This window comes from Syngnathus acus, chromosome 15 (genome assembly GCF_901709675.1).
Source record: "Syngnathus acus chromosome 15, fSynAcu1.2, whole genome shotgun sequence".
In the NCBI taxonomy this organism is placed as follows: domain Eukaryota; kingdom Metazoa; phylum Chordata; class Actinopteri; order Syngnathiformes; family Syngnathidae; genus Syngnathus; species Syngnathus acus.
The window spans coordinates 2,952,636-2,965,781 of NC_051100.1; the positions used below are offsets into that span (position 1 = coordinate 2,952,636).

The 13,146-nt window shown below is 46.4% G+C and overlaps 2 protein-coding genes across 5 annotated transcripts in view; both read right to left on the reverse strand.

Annotated features, from left to right (window-relative positions):
• The window catches only part of LOC119134286 (WD repeat containing planar cell polarity effector), a 51,047-nt gene extending 50,591 nt beyond the window's left edge, over positions 1-456 (reverse strand). For all 3 annotated transcript variants that reach the window (XM_037270828.1, XM_037270821.1, XM_037270810.1), the window contains exon 1: positions 261-456. The gene's annotated coding sequence lies outside the window, so the exon portion shown is untranslated. The remainder of the gene's footprint in view (positions 1-260) is intronic.
• A 175-nt stretch (positions 457-631) lies between these two features.
• peli1b (pellino E3 ubiquitin protein ligase 1b) lies at positions 632-11,680 on the reverse strand. Of its 2 annotated transcripts, XM_037272250.1 has the most exons (8): positions 11,316-11,680; positions 9,055-9,302; positions 5,943-6,213; positions 4,569-4,698; positions 4,087-4,188; positions 3,121-3,318; positions 2,857-3,045; positions 632-2,783 (listed from the first exon to the last, which is right to left on the reverse strand). In XM_037272250.1, exons 3-8 carry the CDS (start codon positions 6,020-6,022, stop codon positions 2,214-2,216), a joined length of 1,269 nt encoding a protein of 422 aa, XP_037128145.1. In that variant the 5' UTR covers positions 6,023-6,213; positions 9,055-9,302; positions 11,316-11,680; the 3' UTR covers positions 632-2,213. The 2 variants fall into 2 exon arrangements, with proteins under 2 accessions (XP_037128145.1, XP_037128144.1); XM_037272249.1 differs by lacking the exon at positions 9,055-9,302.
• Positions 11,681-13,146: the final 1,466 nt, after the last annotated feature.

Genomic DNA, 13,146 nt, shown 5'->3' on the forward strand with positions numbered 1-13,146 from the left:
CTCCACACTATGTTAAGTTTCACGAAAGTTAGCAACTCGAGGTTAGCTTGTAGGACGTCACCTGAGTGAGAGAACTATCACACAATAAAGCTTACCTATCGACTAAAACGGCTTTCTTTCAGCTAAATTTAAGGTCTCTGAATGTCAGCCAACGTTTAAGTTGCTCCACACTACGTTTGTCGATTAATTTTCAGGAAAGTCAACAACACGAGGTTACCTAGCTGGACCTCACCGGAGTGAGAGAGCTATCGCAAGCTTACCTTTCGACGAAAACGGCTTTCTTCCCGCTGACTTTGTGGCCTCTGCATGTCAGCCAACTTTTGAGTTGTTCCACACTATGTTTGGCAATGAAACCGTTTTGGAATTTCGCTCATGGGACGTCGTCCTCCTCCGAAATGATGCGTGCAGCTGTTGTCGTCATTCCAACGTTTGTACGACCTTTCGCATCCGCTGAATAGATATGAGCGAACGTGACGTCATTCAAGATCAACCCATTAAAGATTTTCAGGTTTAGGGGTTCATAGTCAATGAGTCTTACTGCGCTTGCGCGGCAGCAGTGAACGCTACAACCACATGAGTTTTTATTTTTTTTGTGTACGTGTCCATACCCCAAAAAACCCTACAACACGCTAATTCTTTCCACTTTATTGTTTAAAGTTAATAGAAAAACATTCTTCTGCTTTCTTTCACCTTCACGAAAAACAAAAACCACATTTAGATGAGGACAATGAGCACAAGCTTGTCGGGATGATTGACAGGACCATAAGAAAAGCCATTTCTTACGTGTTTGGGCAAAGGGATCGTGCAGAAAATGGGAATGGCGTGTGTATATGTACGCGTGCCACAAGTTTACTCGTATAGCTTCGTCTCCCTGAGGTGAGTTCGGGATACTTCGGATTTGAGTGTGACGTCACTGTACGCGCAGCGACGCCCTGTTGTGACTCGTCCGTGAAAAGTCAAACCTAAATCAGTCTGGCCGTTATTGCTGACGTCATCGAGTGTCAGCGTATAAAAAAAAACACATGACGCAGAAATCCCCTCACGCTCCTTTTCTGAGAGCGTCAAAATAACTCCTGGATAAAGCGTGTACATTCATGGATATACAGTAAAGGTTTTCCAACCAATAAACAACACTGGCATTCATAACAGTGGTCACAAAAACCATTTGAAGTCCTGCTGTGTGTGTGATGCTACATGGCTGCGCTGCTTTAAAGGGTTCAAGGTGGCGCCACTCAGACGACCTATTTTGCGTCAGAAAAGGTATTGCTTTGTCAACAGCTTGGAGAGGCGAACGCGGGACAAAACGTTTAAATACGACATATACACAAACGAAAGACCTCGGAAAAGCCCTCAAAACACACGCACACAATCTGCAGAGTACAAAGATTTGAAAGCGACGCGATGCTTTGAGGGCCATAAATAAACAATGAAAGGTTTAAATTAGCTCAAGAGACGTACAGTCTAGTGTCCCCCCCCCCAAAAAAATCTACATAATCGTCTTTTTAATATTTTTGTTCTTTTAGAAACACCACAAGATGGCGCCAGTTTACAAAATTCAAGTTTGTAAACCACTTGTAACGACTAACTCGTCCCTTTAGATGGCGGTGTTGCATCGCTTTGGATTTTCAATAGGCACCTCACATTTGAATGTGTATGTTTGCTAGGAACAGGATGTGTCGCGATCAAATGATGACGTGAATGGCGAACACCAAGTAAAACTGTCACAGAGTTAAAATGACAATGATTAAGTGACAACGAATTGATTATCAAATTAATCGCAAAATACTTTTGACAGTTGTTTTAAGACCTTACCTAACCTTCGTTGAGATGTGATTTAGTCAACCAATTGTCTCAATGCACCACTGTACTGAAATATTGAAGGGATGGACATTGAAAAGTTGATATAAGGTTATATTAAGTTCACCTTTGAAGGTTCTAGTGCATTTCTGGCTTATCCTGACGTTTCGAGGAGTGCGTATATTTTTCGGGGACATCCTGTAGCACAAGAACAAAAAGGCGCACTGTAGCTTTTGGTTTGGGATAAATACTGTTGTTGTCACAATCACAAAGTCTCTCCAGCTGTTTTTTTCTCTTGGTGGAAAATATAGAAATATTTGTCATGAAAAAGGAATCCTCCAAAAGGTCACTTAAAAATGAGAGCGAGACAACTAGGACAAAAAAAAAAAAAAAAAGACGTCCACCGACGGCGTGCTCTAGTCCAGGGGTCCTTGGAAGATGAGTCTGACAAAGCTGCGCTCGCCGCTCAGCTGGTGGGCGCAGAAGGGGCATGAGGCGTGGAAGGTGTGCGTGCCGTGGGGCAGCGGGATCTGACTCCAGAAGGCGGCCGTCTTCTCCGAGCAGACGTGGCCGCAGGGGCCGAAGGCGTGCGTGGGCGGCGCGGCGTCCACGTAGAATCCGGCCTCGCAGCCCAGCCACAGGGGCACGTAGGGCCCCTTGGCGCGGCACATGGGGCACTCGCGCTGCCGCCCGTCCCGTTCCTCGCAGCGGTTTCCCCAGTCGTGGTAGCCGTGCACGTGGCCGCAGCGCAGGTAGGCCCACGGCTGCTTCTCGTCCGGCGTGTCCTTGCGCCGCATGGAGGGGAAGGCCAGCGTATTGAAGCCCACCGGGCACTGGGGTCGCGCCGCGTTGATCTCCTGCCGCAGGGCCTCCAGGTGCTTGAGGGTGGGCGTGCGCGACAGGCCCTCGGCCGTGCGCCACAGCAGCGTGGCGCCGCACAGGTCGATCAAGGAGCCGTCCACCAGCTCTTGAGACTCCGTCTCCACCTGCACGCCACAAAACACACCTTTCTTCTCGTCAAGCCCGACGGGGTTTGCTGGGTGCCTTGCATCCGCTCACCATCTTTCCCCGCTGCTGGGCCGAGCGCGTCTCTCGCAGCGTGAAGACGTTCCCGCAGACGGAGATCTCCCGCCACACGCCGGGCCGTGAGTCCTGGCTGAAGCCGTGGCGGGGGTGCATCACCAGCACGCCGTTGGTGGTCAGGCCGTCCATCTGCCCGTCGGACGTCTTCCACTTAGCGGCCTTCTCCTGAATCCAAAAGAACAATATTTGCACTCGTTCGCCGACTTTGGGTTTCCGGATGGCGGCGACGCGGCTCCTCACCCCGAGGAAGATGTTCTTGGACGAGTCGAAGCCGGCTGCGTAGATGCGGGCGGTGTAAGGCGGTGTGCGCTGACACATGATGCGGCAGGCGAAGCGTGAGATGGTGCTCTGGACAGTTTGCGTGTCGCCGTTGCTCTGGCTGCCCGCCACCGTGTCCGTCACCACGAAGTCTATTGGGCTCTCTGTGGAACGACCCACCTGCAGAAACAAGAACCAGGGTCCAACTGATGATTTTTATTTCTGCACTTTGCTTTTACTTTCAAACCAAGTATGAAATATTCGAGTCATCACCCGATACCAAGTACCGATACTTAATAATGGCCAACAGATTAGGCAGTTGTAATGAAAATGTGTTTGATTTCAATCACGTGTCCCAATATTTTTGTCCACATTGATTTCAACCTTGCGTGTTATCTTAAGAGAAAGTTGGTCTTCACTGCACATTCAGACAAAAAAAAGAATCCATCAATTCCGCGCTCATTTGGAGTGCATCTGTCATGCTTTGCTCTCCCGCCGGCTGCCCTGCAGCTTAACCTCTGACATCGCTGTGAATATTAAACACGTTTTGGAATTAAACTTGCATGCGCGGCGGCTCCGGCAGAGAAGACGCTCGACCTATTTTTTCTTTTTTCTGGGCCGAGCGAGCGAGAGAAAGAAAAAAAATAGACATCAAAGTCGCCTTGATCATTTGACGTCATTTTCGCTCCGTTAGGGCAGTCAAACGGGGGAAATGACTAAAAACTGAAAACAACAACGCTGTACGAGACTGACTGTACTGTTCCCAACATCACATAATAACCCCAACAATGAATCACGCTTATAAGTGTTTCACGCTGTTATCAAGGTGACGTTAAAAGGCACTTCCAACGGTGTTGACAACATTCCGGCGGAGGAGGATGAATTATTAATGATCTTGCATTCGGCATCATGAATAAAAGAGAACATTTCAGACAAACATGACACTACCTGGAACATATCGACATTGGCGTCATGGGTGTACTCCACCACCACCGTCTGAGCTCTGGACAGCGTGTACGAGATGCTGTGCTGGTCTTTGTTGCTGATGGCCTGAAGGCGAGACAAAACCCGGTGAAGGCCCAAAAAAGCGAGGGTCCGACAGTAGCTAAGACAAAAGGAAGGTCAAGCCAGTTTGTATCGTGGCTTTGCGGTCCGGTCAATCCAGCCAAATGGTTTTGAGACCACCCGTAAGGCAAGCACGCTTCCAGACATGTGAAACGACCCTCTGTGTGTGTGTGTTCGCACCAAATATTGTATATTAGGCACAGATGTGATGATCCATTTATAAATGCTTTCTCTCTTATAAACATTTCCCAGTGTTCCATTTCAACATTTTCGTTTCACCTTAAGTAAACCCGCACTCAGTCTTGGACACACACTCACACACACACACACTTTTGGATTTGTGTACGTGTGTGTTAATGTGTGACCTTGGCAGCCTGTGGGGAGCAGGCGACATGAACCGTGCTGGGTTTGACTCCGTTGGCTTTCGGCCGTTTGCACAGGGCGAAGCGGCTTTTGCGTCGGCCTCGGTCGCCGTTGGGTAAAGAGCCATTGTACCTGCACACACACACACACACACACACATGCAATGGGTTCACATCCATTGTCTCTCAAAAGTGACATTTGTGTTTAAAACATGTGTGTGTGGACTTTCCCATATCATCAAGTCAGCCACATTTTGTTGTGTCTATATAAAAGCACGCTTTTGTTATTTCTTTTTTTTCTTTCTTTGCCTTTACATCATCTTTAGCAGCACACATTCAGGGGGGAAAAAAAAGGCAGAGTTGGGCTTTTGAAGCGACTGAATCGTCCCTTTGAGCGGCTTTTCCGAGGTTTGTTTTGACTCAAGTCCACATGCTCAGCTGGAAGTGGGGAAAAAAACCTTCACCACACCCTCGTCATCATCAACATCGTCAGCACGCAACAAAGTGGCACCTTCGCGCCAACAATAACATGGCCGCGCTTCCCGATATGTTCGCTGACCTCCTCACGCCAACCGAGAGCATTACAAACATGTATGTTATTTAACAACACACAATGCACACACCTTGATTACTTGCTTGTTTGGTTGCTGACTCAAACTTTGCTGGTCTAAACCGGTGTTGACGCGCAGATCACCGTGGAAATTTTCTTCAGTGGAAAAAGCAGTAAAATGCGTCTGGCTCGACTTCTTTAGGCTCTCAAAAGCTTTTCCACTTTGCTTGGCTGTTTTTTTTTTTCAAACCACTGTTGCTTTTTTTGATTCTGGGTCAGGCGGACATTTCGAAAAGGGTCGGCAGAGTGGTAGTATGACCAAAAAACTAAATTATTAAAATAGGAAAATAATAAAATATAGAAAAGTGTTTAACCTGTGCTATAATAATCTGAAGGTATATGTATATATATTCGGGTTGTGCGTAAACTGGCCCTGTCGCCATGGCAATGCGCTTCCCATAGTTACACTTCCCAAACACTGAGCGGGGTTACTCAGTCAGAAAGCCCCCGGCCTGGTTTTCCGACCCCGCTGGACGTGTTCTCGCTCAACCGACAAAAACACGGATGCTTCCTGACACGCCGTCGTTTGGGCGGATTCGCTTGGAGAACGTGCTCCATGTGTGCACACTTCCTGCGTGGTGTTGAAACACACAGCCGCTAATGACAACAGCTGCGTTGTTGTCACTTTCGAATTTTGGTCATAACATGTTGCAGCGTCTATTATTTTCCCTCTAAAGTTCTAGGAGGCTTTTTTTTTTACAGATTGTGGAGCCCTGGCGATCTGGAGAATTGAACTGTCGTGATTGGGTGTAATGGGGGCTGCTTACCCGAGCACGATGAGCTCTCCATATTTGACTGGCACTTTGATGGAAGTGGTGCAGATGTTCTCCTGCTCGGGGGAGTACATCGGGCTCGGCTGATGGATGGATGGACGTCCGGGTGGGCTGCGGCGGGGGAAGCGGGACAGGGATTTTGGGGGGTGGTGCTGAGCTGAGTGGAACACAGGGGTGGGAAAGGAGGAGGAGGAGGAGGAAGGGGGGAGGGTCAGCTGAGCCTCAACTCCAGCCTCCCATGCTTCAGGCGTCCGTCAGTCCTCCCCTGGAAGAGAAGCGAGGACGTTAGCAAGAAAACAGTCAACCTGAGTCCGGTTTGTTTTTGAAAGAAAAGAGATAGCATTTGTCTGTGACTTTGACACAATTACACCTTCACACTCCAAACGCAGCGGCGCCTTGACTTGGAATTCGAGATGAATTAATAAACACCTGCGTGCAAACTGAGAGAAGCGCGCCTCGACTCCCTTGACTCCCAGCGTGCGAACATGGCGTGCGAACAAGAGATCTATATTCGGTGTCAATTATAAATGGATCAATGGCATGTGATGCGGCGAAGGGAGGTGAAGAATCACACGGAGTATTCACTTCAAAACGTCTTCGTCTCGTTCCTCAGTCTGCTCTAATGATGATGGTTTAGAAGAAGACGGTGTTTGGGAATCTGCACAAAGTAGCGTTAATTATATGAGTGCAGGTTGTGCGGGCATGTGCTTGTGCGTGCACACACTCTTGACCTCGTTGTGACACGCAGCTTGCTGCTTAGTGACACACACACACACACACAAAGAGACAGAGGAGTGAGATCAGCTAGTTGATGACAGCCACAAAGCCACTTCACACACGCCAAGGCGACACTTTGGAGCTTCACTCTAGTTTTCGCTTATTATATGTATTTTATATTTTACCGACTATTTTCAATCCTATTCTTAGCTTTCCGTGAAGAGAAACACACATGACCTTACAACCACAAGAAACGAGAATTGCACGGTCAACGAAAATGTAGCCCACTGTGTAACTTTTGATTGTTTATGAAAATATACCATACATGCTAGCATTAAATTAATAATAATTTCAGACTTGTAAGGGTCTATTTTTAGCAATACAGCACAGGTACGGCAATATTTGTATCTGCCCTGAAACTGTTAAGGCAATCCAACCACAGAAGCACAAATTAAAAAAAAATTAAAAAATGCTTAACTCATGTTATCGACTGCCATGTTTGTATTGATTTTCAAAGAACGCTCGGGCTGCAATCGTATTTCCATAGCTGCTAAGTGGTACCACTTCATCAAATGTGTGTAACAACAGTTTCTTTTGTCCAAGTCTGGAATTCTATGTCCCACTTTGGCCCGTGTCCTGTTCTGGAAAGCTGATTAAAGACTTTTAAAGCCCTCAAGGAAACGCTTATAACACAGCTGATCAACTCAAGACACGTGTTTGTTTTTTTCCACAGTTCACTTGTTGATTAGATTAAGAAATTTATAGCCTGATCATTTATACTCGGTGGGTCAAATAAAACAGTAATTCCTGACTGTTGTGTTTCCTTCTCGGCATAAAAAGGAAGTGCTTGATTCCACAGCGACAGGAGCCAACCATTTCAAGATGACACAGTATTCCGGACAAATCATCACGTTTTGTTTTTCTTTTTTTAAAAGAAAAGGACGTGGCACTCACAGGGCGCCTTCGCTTCTTCCGACGAGAGACGTCAAAGTTCTGACCGAAAGAGGGAAACATCCCATTAATGCTTTCCAGACACAGACGACAATAAAAGTCCGAGAGGAGTCCTGAGGACAGCGGAAAATGGCCAATGAAGCTATAATGCGGGAAATTAATGGAGCGAGAATCACAGCGGTCAGACAGATAAGACAGAATTATCAATACCGGACAGACGAAGCACATCCGGGAATGGGAGCTTGAATCTTGGGGGAAGGGGATGGAGAATAATGCAGTAGATGAGATCAATGTGGAAAAATATAAAGATTGAAGAAAAAGAGAATCACATATCGCCAAAGACGTGGTGCAAATTTATGGAAGTGGAAGAAGAAATGTCCCAATACTTATGTCCAGGAAATGCTTGGAGCCAGACGGGCTAAAGTGACCATGCACACAGGAAGTCCCAATTCCCCGGCCCACTCGCAGACACGTCTTTCATGCTCTTTTTGTTTCCTGCAGTGGACTGAACTTGTCTTTCCGGGGACTCTCCCCCCCGCCGCCACACCCCGATGTACTTGACTTACTTTTGGACAAGCGTTGCCACAACAATGCTCGTCGGCTCTAAACAGCGAGGCACGAAATATGCGGCGGAGGTCAGCACGGGGACGTTTGGAACAGGGTGTGGAATGTAAACGCGGTTGAAAACATGTGAACGCAGGCGAGGGAGGACCACCATGTGTTGCGTGGCCAAGACCGACCACACCTGTCTGATCGATTTCAGACTTTTGTTTTCTTATTATTTTTAATGATTCGTTTCATTTCAAAACAATGTGAAATACATTGGTTTTCCCCCTCAATGCCACTCACCCTTGATTGCACCTCAACAAGCAGACAGGAACGGGAGTCGGAGGCTTTGGCGCCAAATACCCGCTGAGAAAGAAATTGACTCATTAACACTAACTAGAAGTTGCTCTGTGGAAGCTGAGAGAGAAAATGGCAACTCAATGTCCCCGAGGTTCAGCCTTCCCGAGGACTCTGGAAAGAGGACTCTTGAGTCCTACTTGTCCTGGCGGCTTGTTACTAGGCAGACTTCACAGGGCTCAACCGTAATTGGGCTAATTAAAAAAAAAAAAAAAAGCTCAAAAGCCAAAATTGCTGATTCGCCACAGTAGTATAGGTTTCAGATATGACAGAGGACAATCGGCAAACATCGGCTGATTTTTGGGCTGCTTTTTTTGGAGGAGTGAAATGTTTACGATTTATTGTTTTTGTCTTATTCTGTAATATATATCTTAATGAGTAAAAAAAAATAAAAAAAAGAGCTAATATCGGCTGGCCAACTGAATAATCGGTCAAACCTTACGTTACTATTGATCTTTTTAATTTAAATGAACAAAACGAACTTTCAATGAATCCAAGGAATTCCGAGGAAACACAATATCTGGCAAATACTCACATATGGTTTATTTGTGTCCTCAGAGGTGGGACGGAGGCATGGAATTGAGTAGACGCCTTTATTTATTCAGGCGCAGGCATGCGGGCGGCCTCGTGCGACGTTCCCCGAGAGCGTCAGCGCGAGGGCGGGCTGATGACACGCGGGATACAAGGGGCCAACGTTCCACTTAGTGCCTCATCAAAGATTCAAGCCGGCCACAGGGCAACAAACAGCAACAGGATCCAAAGCAGCCACACAAAAACAACCCACTGCGATAAACACAAACAGAAGACTCATGTCAATACGCCGTCTTCATGATGCAACAACATAAGTGTGTGTTGTTGTTGTTGAGGTCAGCGTGCGTCAACATGTCGAGTGATTTAACGACGACGCTTTCTGGCAGGCTGTGCACTCAAAATGTTTCCCACCACGCTTCCTTCTAATGAGGGAATACATTTGCCATCTTTTTCACAATTGAACAAGTTTGCCTGAATTATTCGATTGAAACTTTTGTGTTGTAGTTGAATTTTCCAACGTGAGCAAAGCGGCGTCGAGCTGTCGGAGGAACACGACTCAAGCGAATGATCTCATAGCGTAGAAGAGCTGTGGGTGACGCGCCCAAAAACTCCAAAAGGTAAAGTGGAGGAATTTCCATTTTATCACCGTAGTATGTTCTCAGACGTGTTGGGAAATATACGTTTTTTTTTTATGTGCTCGTTAGCAATATAGGAGAATTTAACAAGCTAGTATATTGAACTAACTTTCTTTTCTTTTGCATATACAAAAGGCCTCTAATATTGCTTACAAATCTGAATAAAATCAAAGATGGAAAAGAAGAAAAGAAAAAAAACCCTTGATTTTGTTTTGTTTTTTGATGTTGAAATCAGGCCGCCAAAACGTGCCCACCATCTGACCCACTTTCCGGGATAGATGTAATCTGCTTCCGCTAACTTTCAGGCTGCTCACCGGCGCTTCACACAAACCCACCATCTGTTAGCAATATGTTGTTTCTTAATTCAAAACAACATTAATGAGTGAGGTTGCAAAAAAACATTGTTACAGATGTGGCTCATATTGGTTATAATTATGCGGGATTTTTTTTTAAACTACTGCGGACATGTCATATCACGAGAACGGCGTACAACATTCCAGTCTGACCTTCATCCATTCCTTCATAAACAACAATAAGGCAACATCCCGCTGAGACCGTGTGTTTGAGTCTCCATTAAGACATCAGAGTATCTGCCCGCTTCCCTTTTGACACCATCAACTCGGGTTACCTCGCTGAAATTGAGACGCTGACGTCGGGAACGGTGGAAGAGGAGTACATTGTTAAACGTCCTCTACTACACTGCAGAACACTCTGGAAATAATAGACAGCGGAATTGCTTTTGGGAGGACACTCAGAAACTCAACTAATTCTGCCCAACAATGGTATGAACCACAGGAAGTCTGCCATTGTTGTTTGAAGGTGCCAATCATTTCATATGGCTCCCGGGGGTGAATTAGGAATCCCGCTTTTATCCGGCCATCTTCAATTCTACAGTTGAATGTCCTGATTCAACCCATGCAATAAGGCCCCCGGGGGGGGGCTGCAACAGATGGGAAAGCAAGACAGACTGGAGGATGGGGATGATCTCGAGATAGTCCAGGCTAAATGATGGGAGGTCATTAAGGTGTCAAATTCAAATGATGGTGAGATTTGAAAACGACATAACTATTAGTGTGTGAATGAGAGGCGTTAACTTGGTGCACCAGTTCACTCAAGATGATGTGATGGCTTAAAGTTCACAAAGTGGAGGCTGTGTCGTGTCGTCTAATTTACCTTTCTGAACCAGTTTCTGTACATTTTGCCTGTGATGGTTTTAAACTCCATGCATTAAGCTTTTTAACAACTTTTTTTTTAGACAGCACACACGCATACACACACACAGCTTTCCTTCTTGCTGTCTTCCTTATCAGGCAATGTTTGCAGCCTGGGCTGCTGGTGACAGGTCAGCATGCATACTGGAAAGAGGAGGTGATGGAAAGTAACACAAGCCGGGTGTACATACAAAGGCGATACATAAATCAAACTTATTAGCAGTGACACACATAATCAAGCAGGAAATGAGCACAAAGAAAGATTCCCCCTCCATTGCCCCCCCAGTCGTAACTCACAGCTGGGACCACCACTAAAAACAAGCTGGCCCTGTGGTACTAGGACGACTGTTAGCCTCTAAAGGAGCCTAAACCCGCTTAAGGACGCTAAGCGGAGAGTGGCGAGCGTGTGAAGGACTCACCGTGGGTTCAATGACGGCTTTATTTCCAGCGTCTCTGGCTTGCTCTGCTGCCGGCCGGGTTTGAGCTCCACTGGCAATTTAGCAGGCTAGCTCACCGGCACGTGAAGAAGATGCTAGGTAAAAATGTAATAATTCTCTCTTCATGAATAAAGGTGGGAAATGTCCAAATGAAGCTTGAAGGAGGGTCGTTGAGGAGTGTGGCTACCGAGGAGGAGAATATCCAGTGAGTGTGAGTGGAGGCTTGGGTTTGAATGACAGGCTCTCCTTTGTTGTGAGCTTTCCAACGTAAACACACAGTGACCCCACATCCACACATCCACACATCCCCGGGCGACAGCCAGCCAGCCAGCCAGCCAGCCGCGAGCCGGAGTAGGCGGGAACGAGCGATGAGAAAGAACAGGTGACGTCACCGCAGAGCATGCTGGGAAGTGTAGTTGTTTCGCTCGCCTGTTTGCCATCGGATGCTGTCGCTCACTTATATGCTGTACTGACCGCGAATTAAAAAAAAATTGTTTTAAAAACGACACCAGTTAAGAAACGAAACGATTTTTGTGAGTTTTGTGATGTTTTATTTGGCAGGGAAGGGGGAGGAGGAGTAAGCAACGGTCCCACGTCGATGCAAAGGCAACGTAAAGTAAAAAAAAGAATACTGCATGACCATGAATTTAGTGCTATGTATTATGTTTTTCACCATATTTGAGACAAATTCGTTAAATCACTTGCGTTAATAAAATGACCAATATAAAAAAAGCATGCTTTCTGCAGGAGCTGCAGACATGCGTGCACAAACTCTTATATAATCCTTGCACAACCTGAAGTGTGTGTGTGTGTGTGTGTGTGTGTGTGTGTGTGTGTGTGCGTGTGTGTGTACGTCGCCATGGTTTCAAGAGCAAACAACTCCAGTTGGCATTTCCAAGTAGCAAAACCGGGAGCAGCGGACACACCTTCCTTTGATTTGTGGTGATGGATGTTCATGTCACTCTTTGTGGAGCCAATGAGCTGCACGCCCATGTGAAGCTTTCAAGAAAGCATCCGTCTTTTGGCATTTTTTTTTTTTTTTATCCGAGCATGACACTGCAACCTTGCTGGGAATGGTTGCAGAGTTTACCTACTCACACAGAGCAAGTACTGTAGATTCAGAATTTAAAATGGGATTGAGGAAGTCCTTAGGCATATTTTACACTCAATATATTTGTTTTTTTTGGGCCCAAAGTATTGTATCGACAGCCTCTGTGAGTACCCGATACCTTAAAATAAGGCTGGCATTGGCCCGATACTGAGGACGGATGTTTCCCAGTTGGCCACGTCGTCTCTTAGACGAGACGACGAGACACTGAGACACCAAGTCTTGGTCAGGCGTCGAAGCGGACACTTCCCAAATAGAATAAACCATTTTTTCATGATGTCAGCGACATCCATCAAAAGCGTCTGTCATGAGGACTTGGGGGGCCTAGGGTTCTTGAACCCAAGCCAGGCTGTTCTTGTCGTGCTTGTTGTTGTTGTGCGATAAGAGCAAAACATAGCAACAGCTGGCCTGCTGATGTGTGTGTCTGTGTGTGTGTGTGTTTGAAACACGCAGTGCTGGTGCATAGTCAACTATTAAATAACAGCACTGTCCCGTGTTTGAGGGGCCGAGGCGAGCACTGTTGTCGTGCTACCATGGCGACGGTAACCATGCTGGCCAATGTTTACACAATGTTTAGCATATCACACAAAGCAGCAGCAGCAGCAGTAATTGTGCGCGCTGGCTTTTTACACGTTGATCTCAACACAATGTTAGATGAAGTCTTTAGAATTCACTCCACATGGGTTGAGGAGTGAAAAAAAAACG

Coding starts and splice junctions, on each gene's coding strand:
- peli1b (XM_037272249.1), bottom strand. CDS start 6,022: ATGTACTCCCCCGAGCAGGAGAACATCTGCACCACTTCCATCAAAGTG. Junction 4,699..5,942: donor GGAGAGCTCATCGTGCTCGG/GTAAGCAGCCCC, acceptor GTGTGTGTGCAG/GTACAATGGCTCTTTACCCA. Junction 3,046..3,120: donor CCAAGAACATCTTCCTCGGG/GTGAGGAGCCGC, acceptor TTTTGGATTCAG/GAGAAGGCCGCTAAGTGGAA.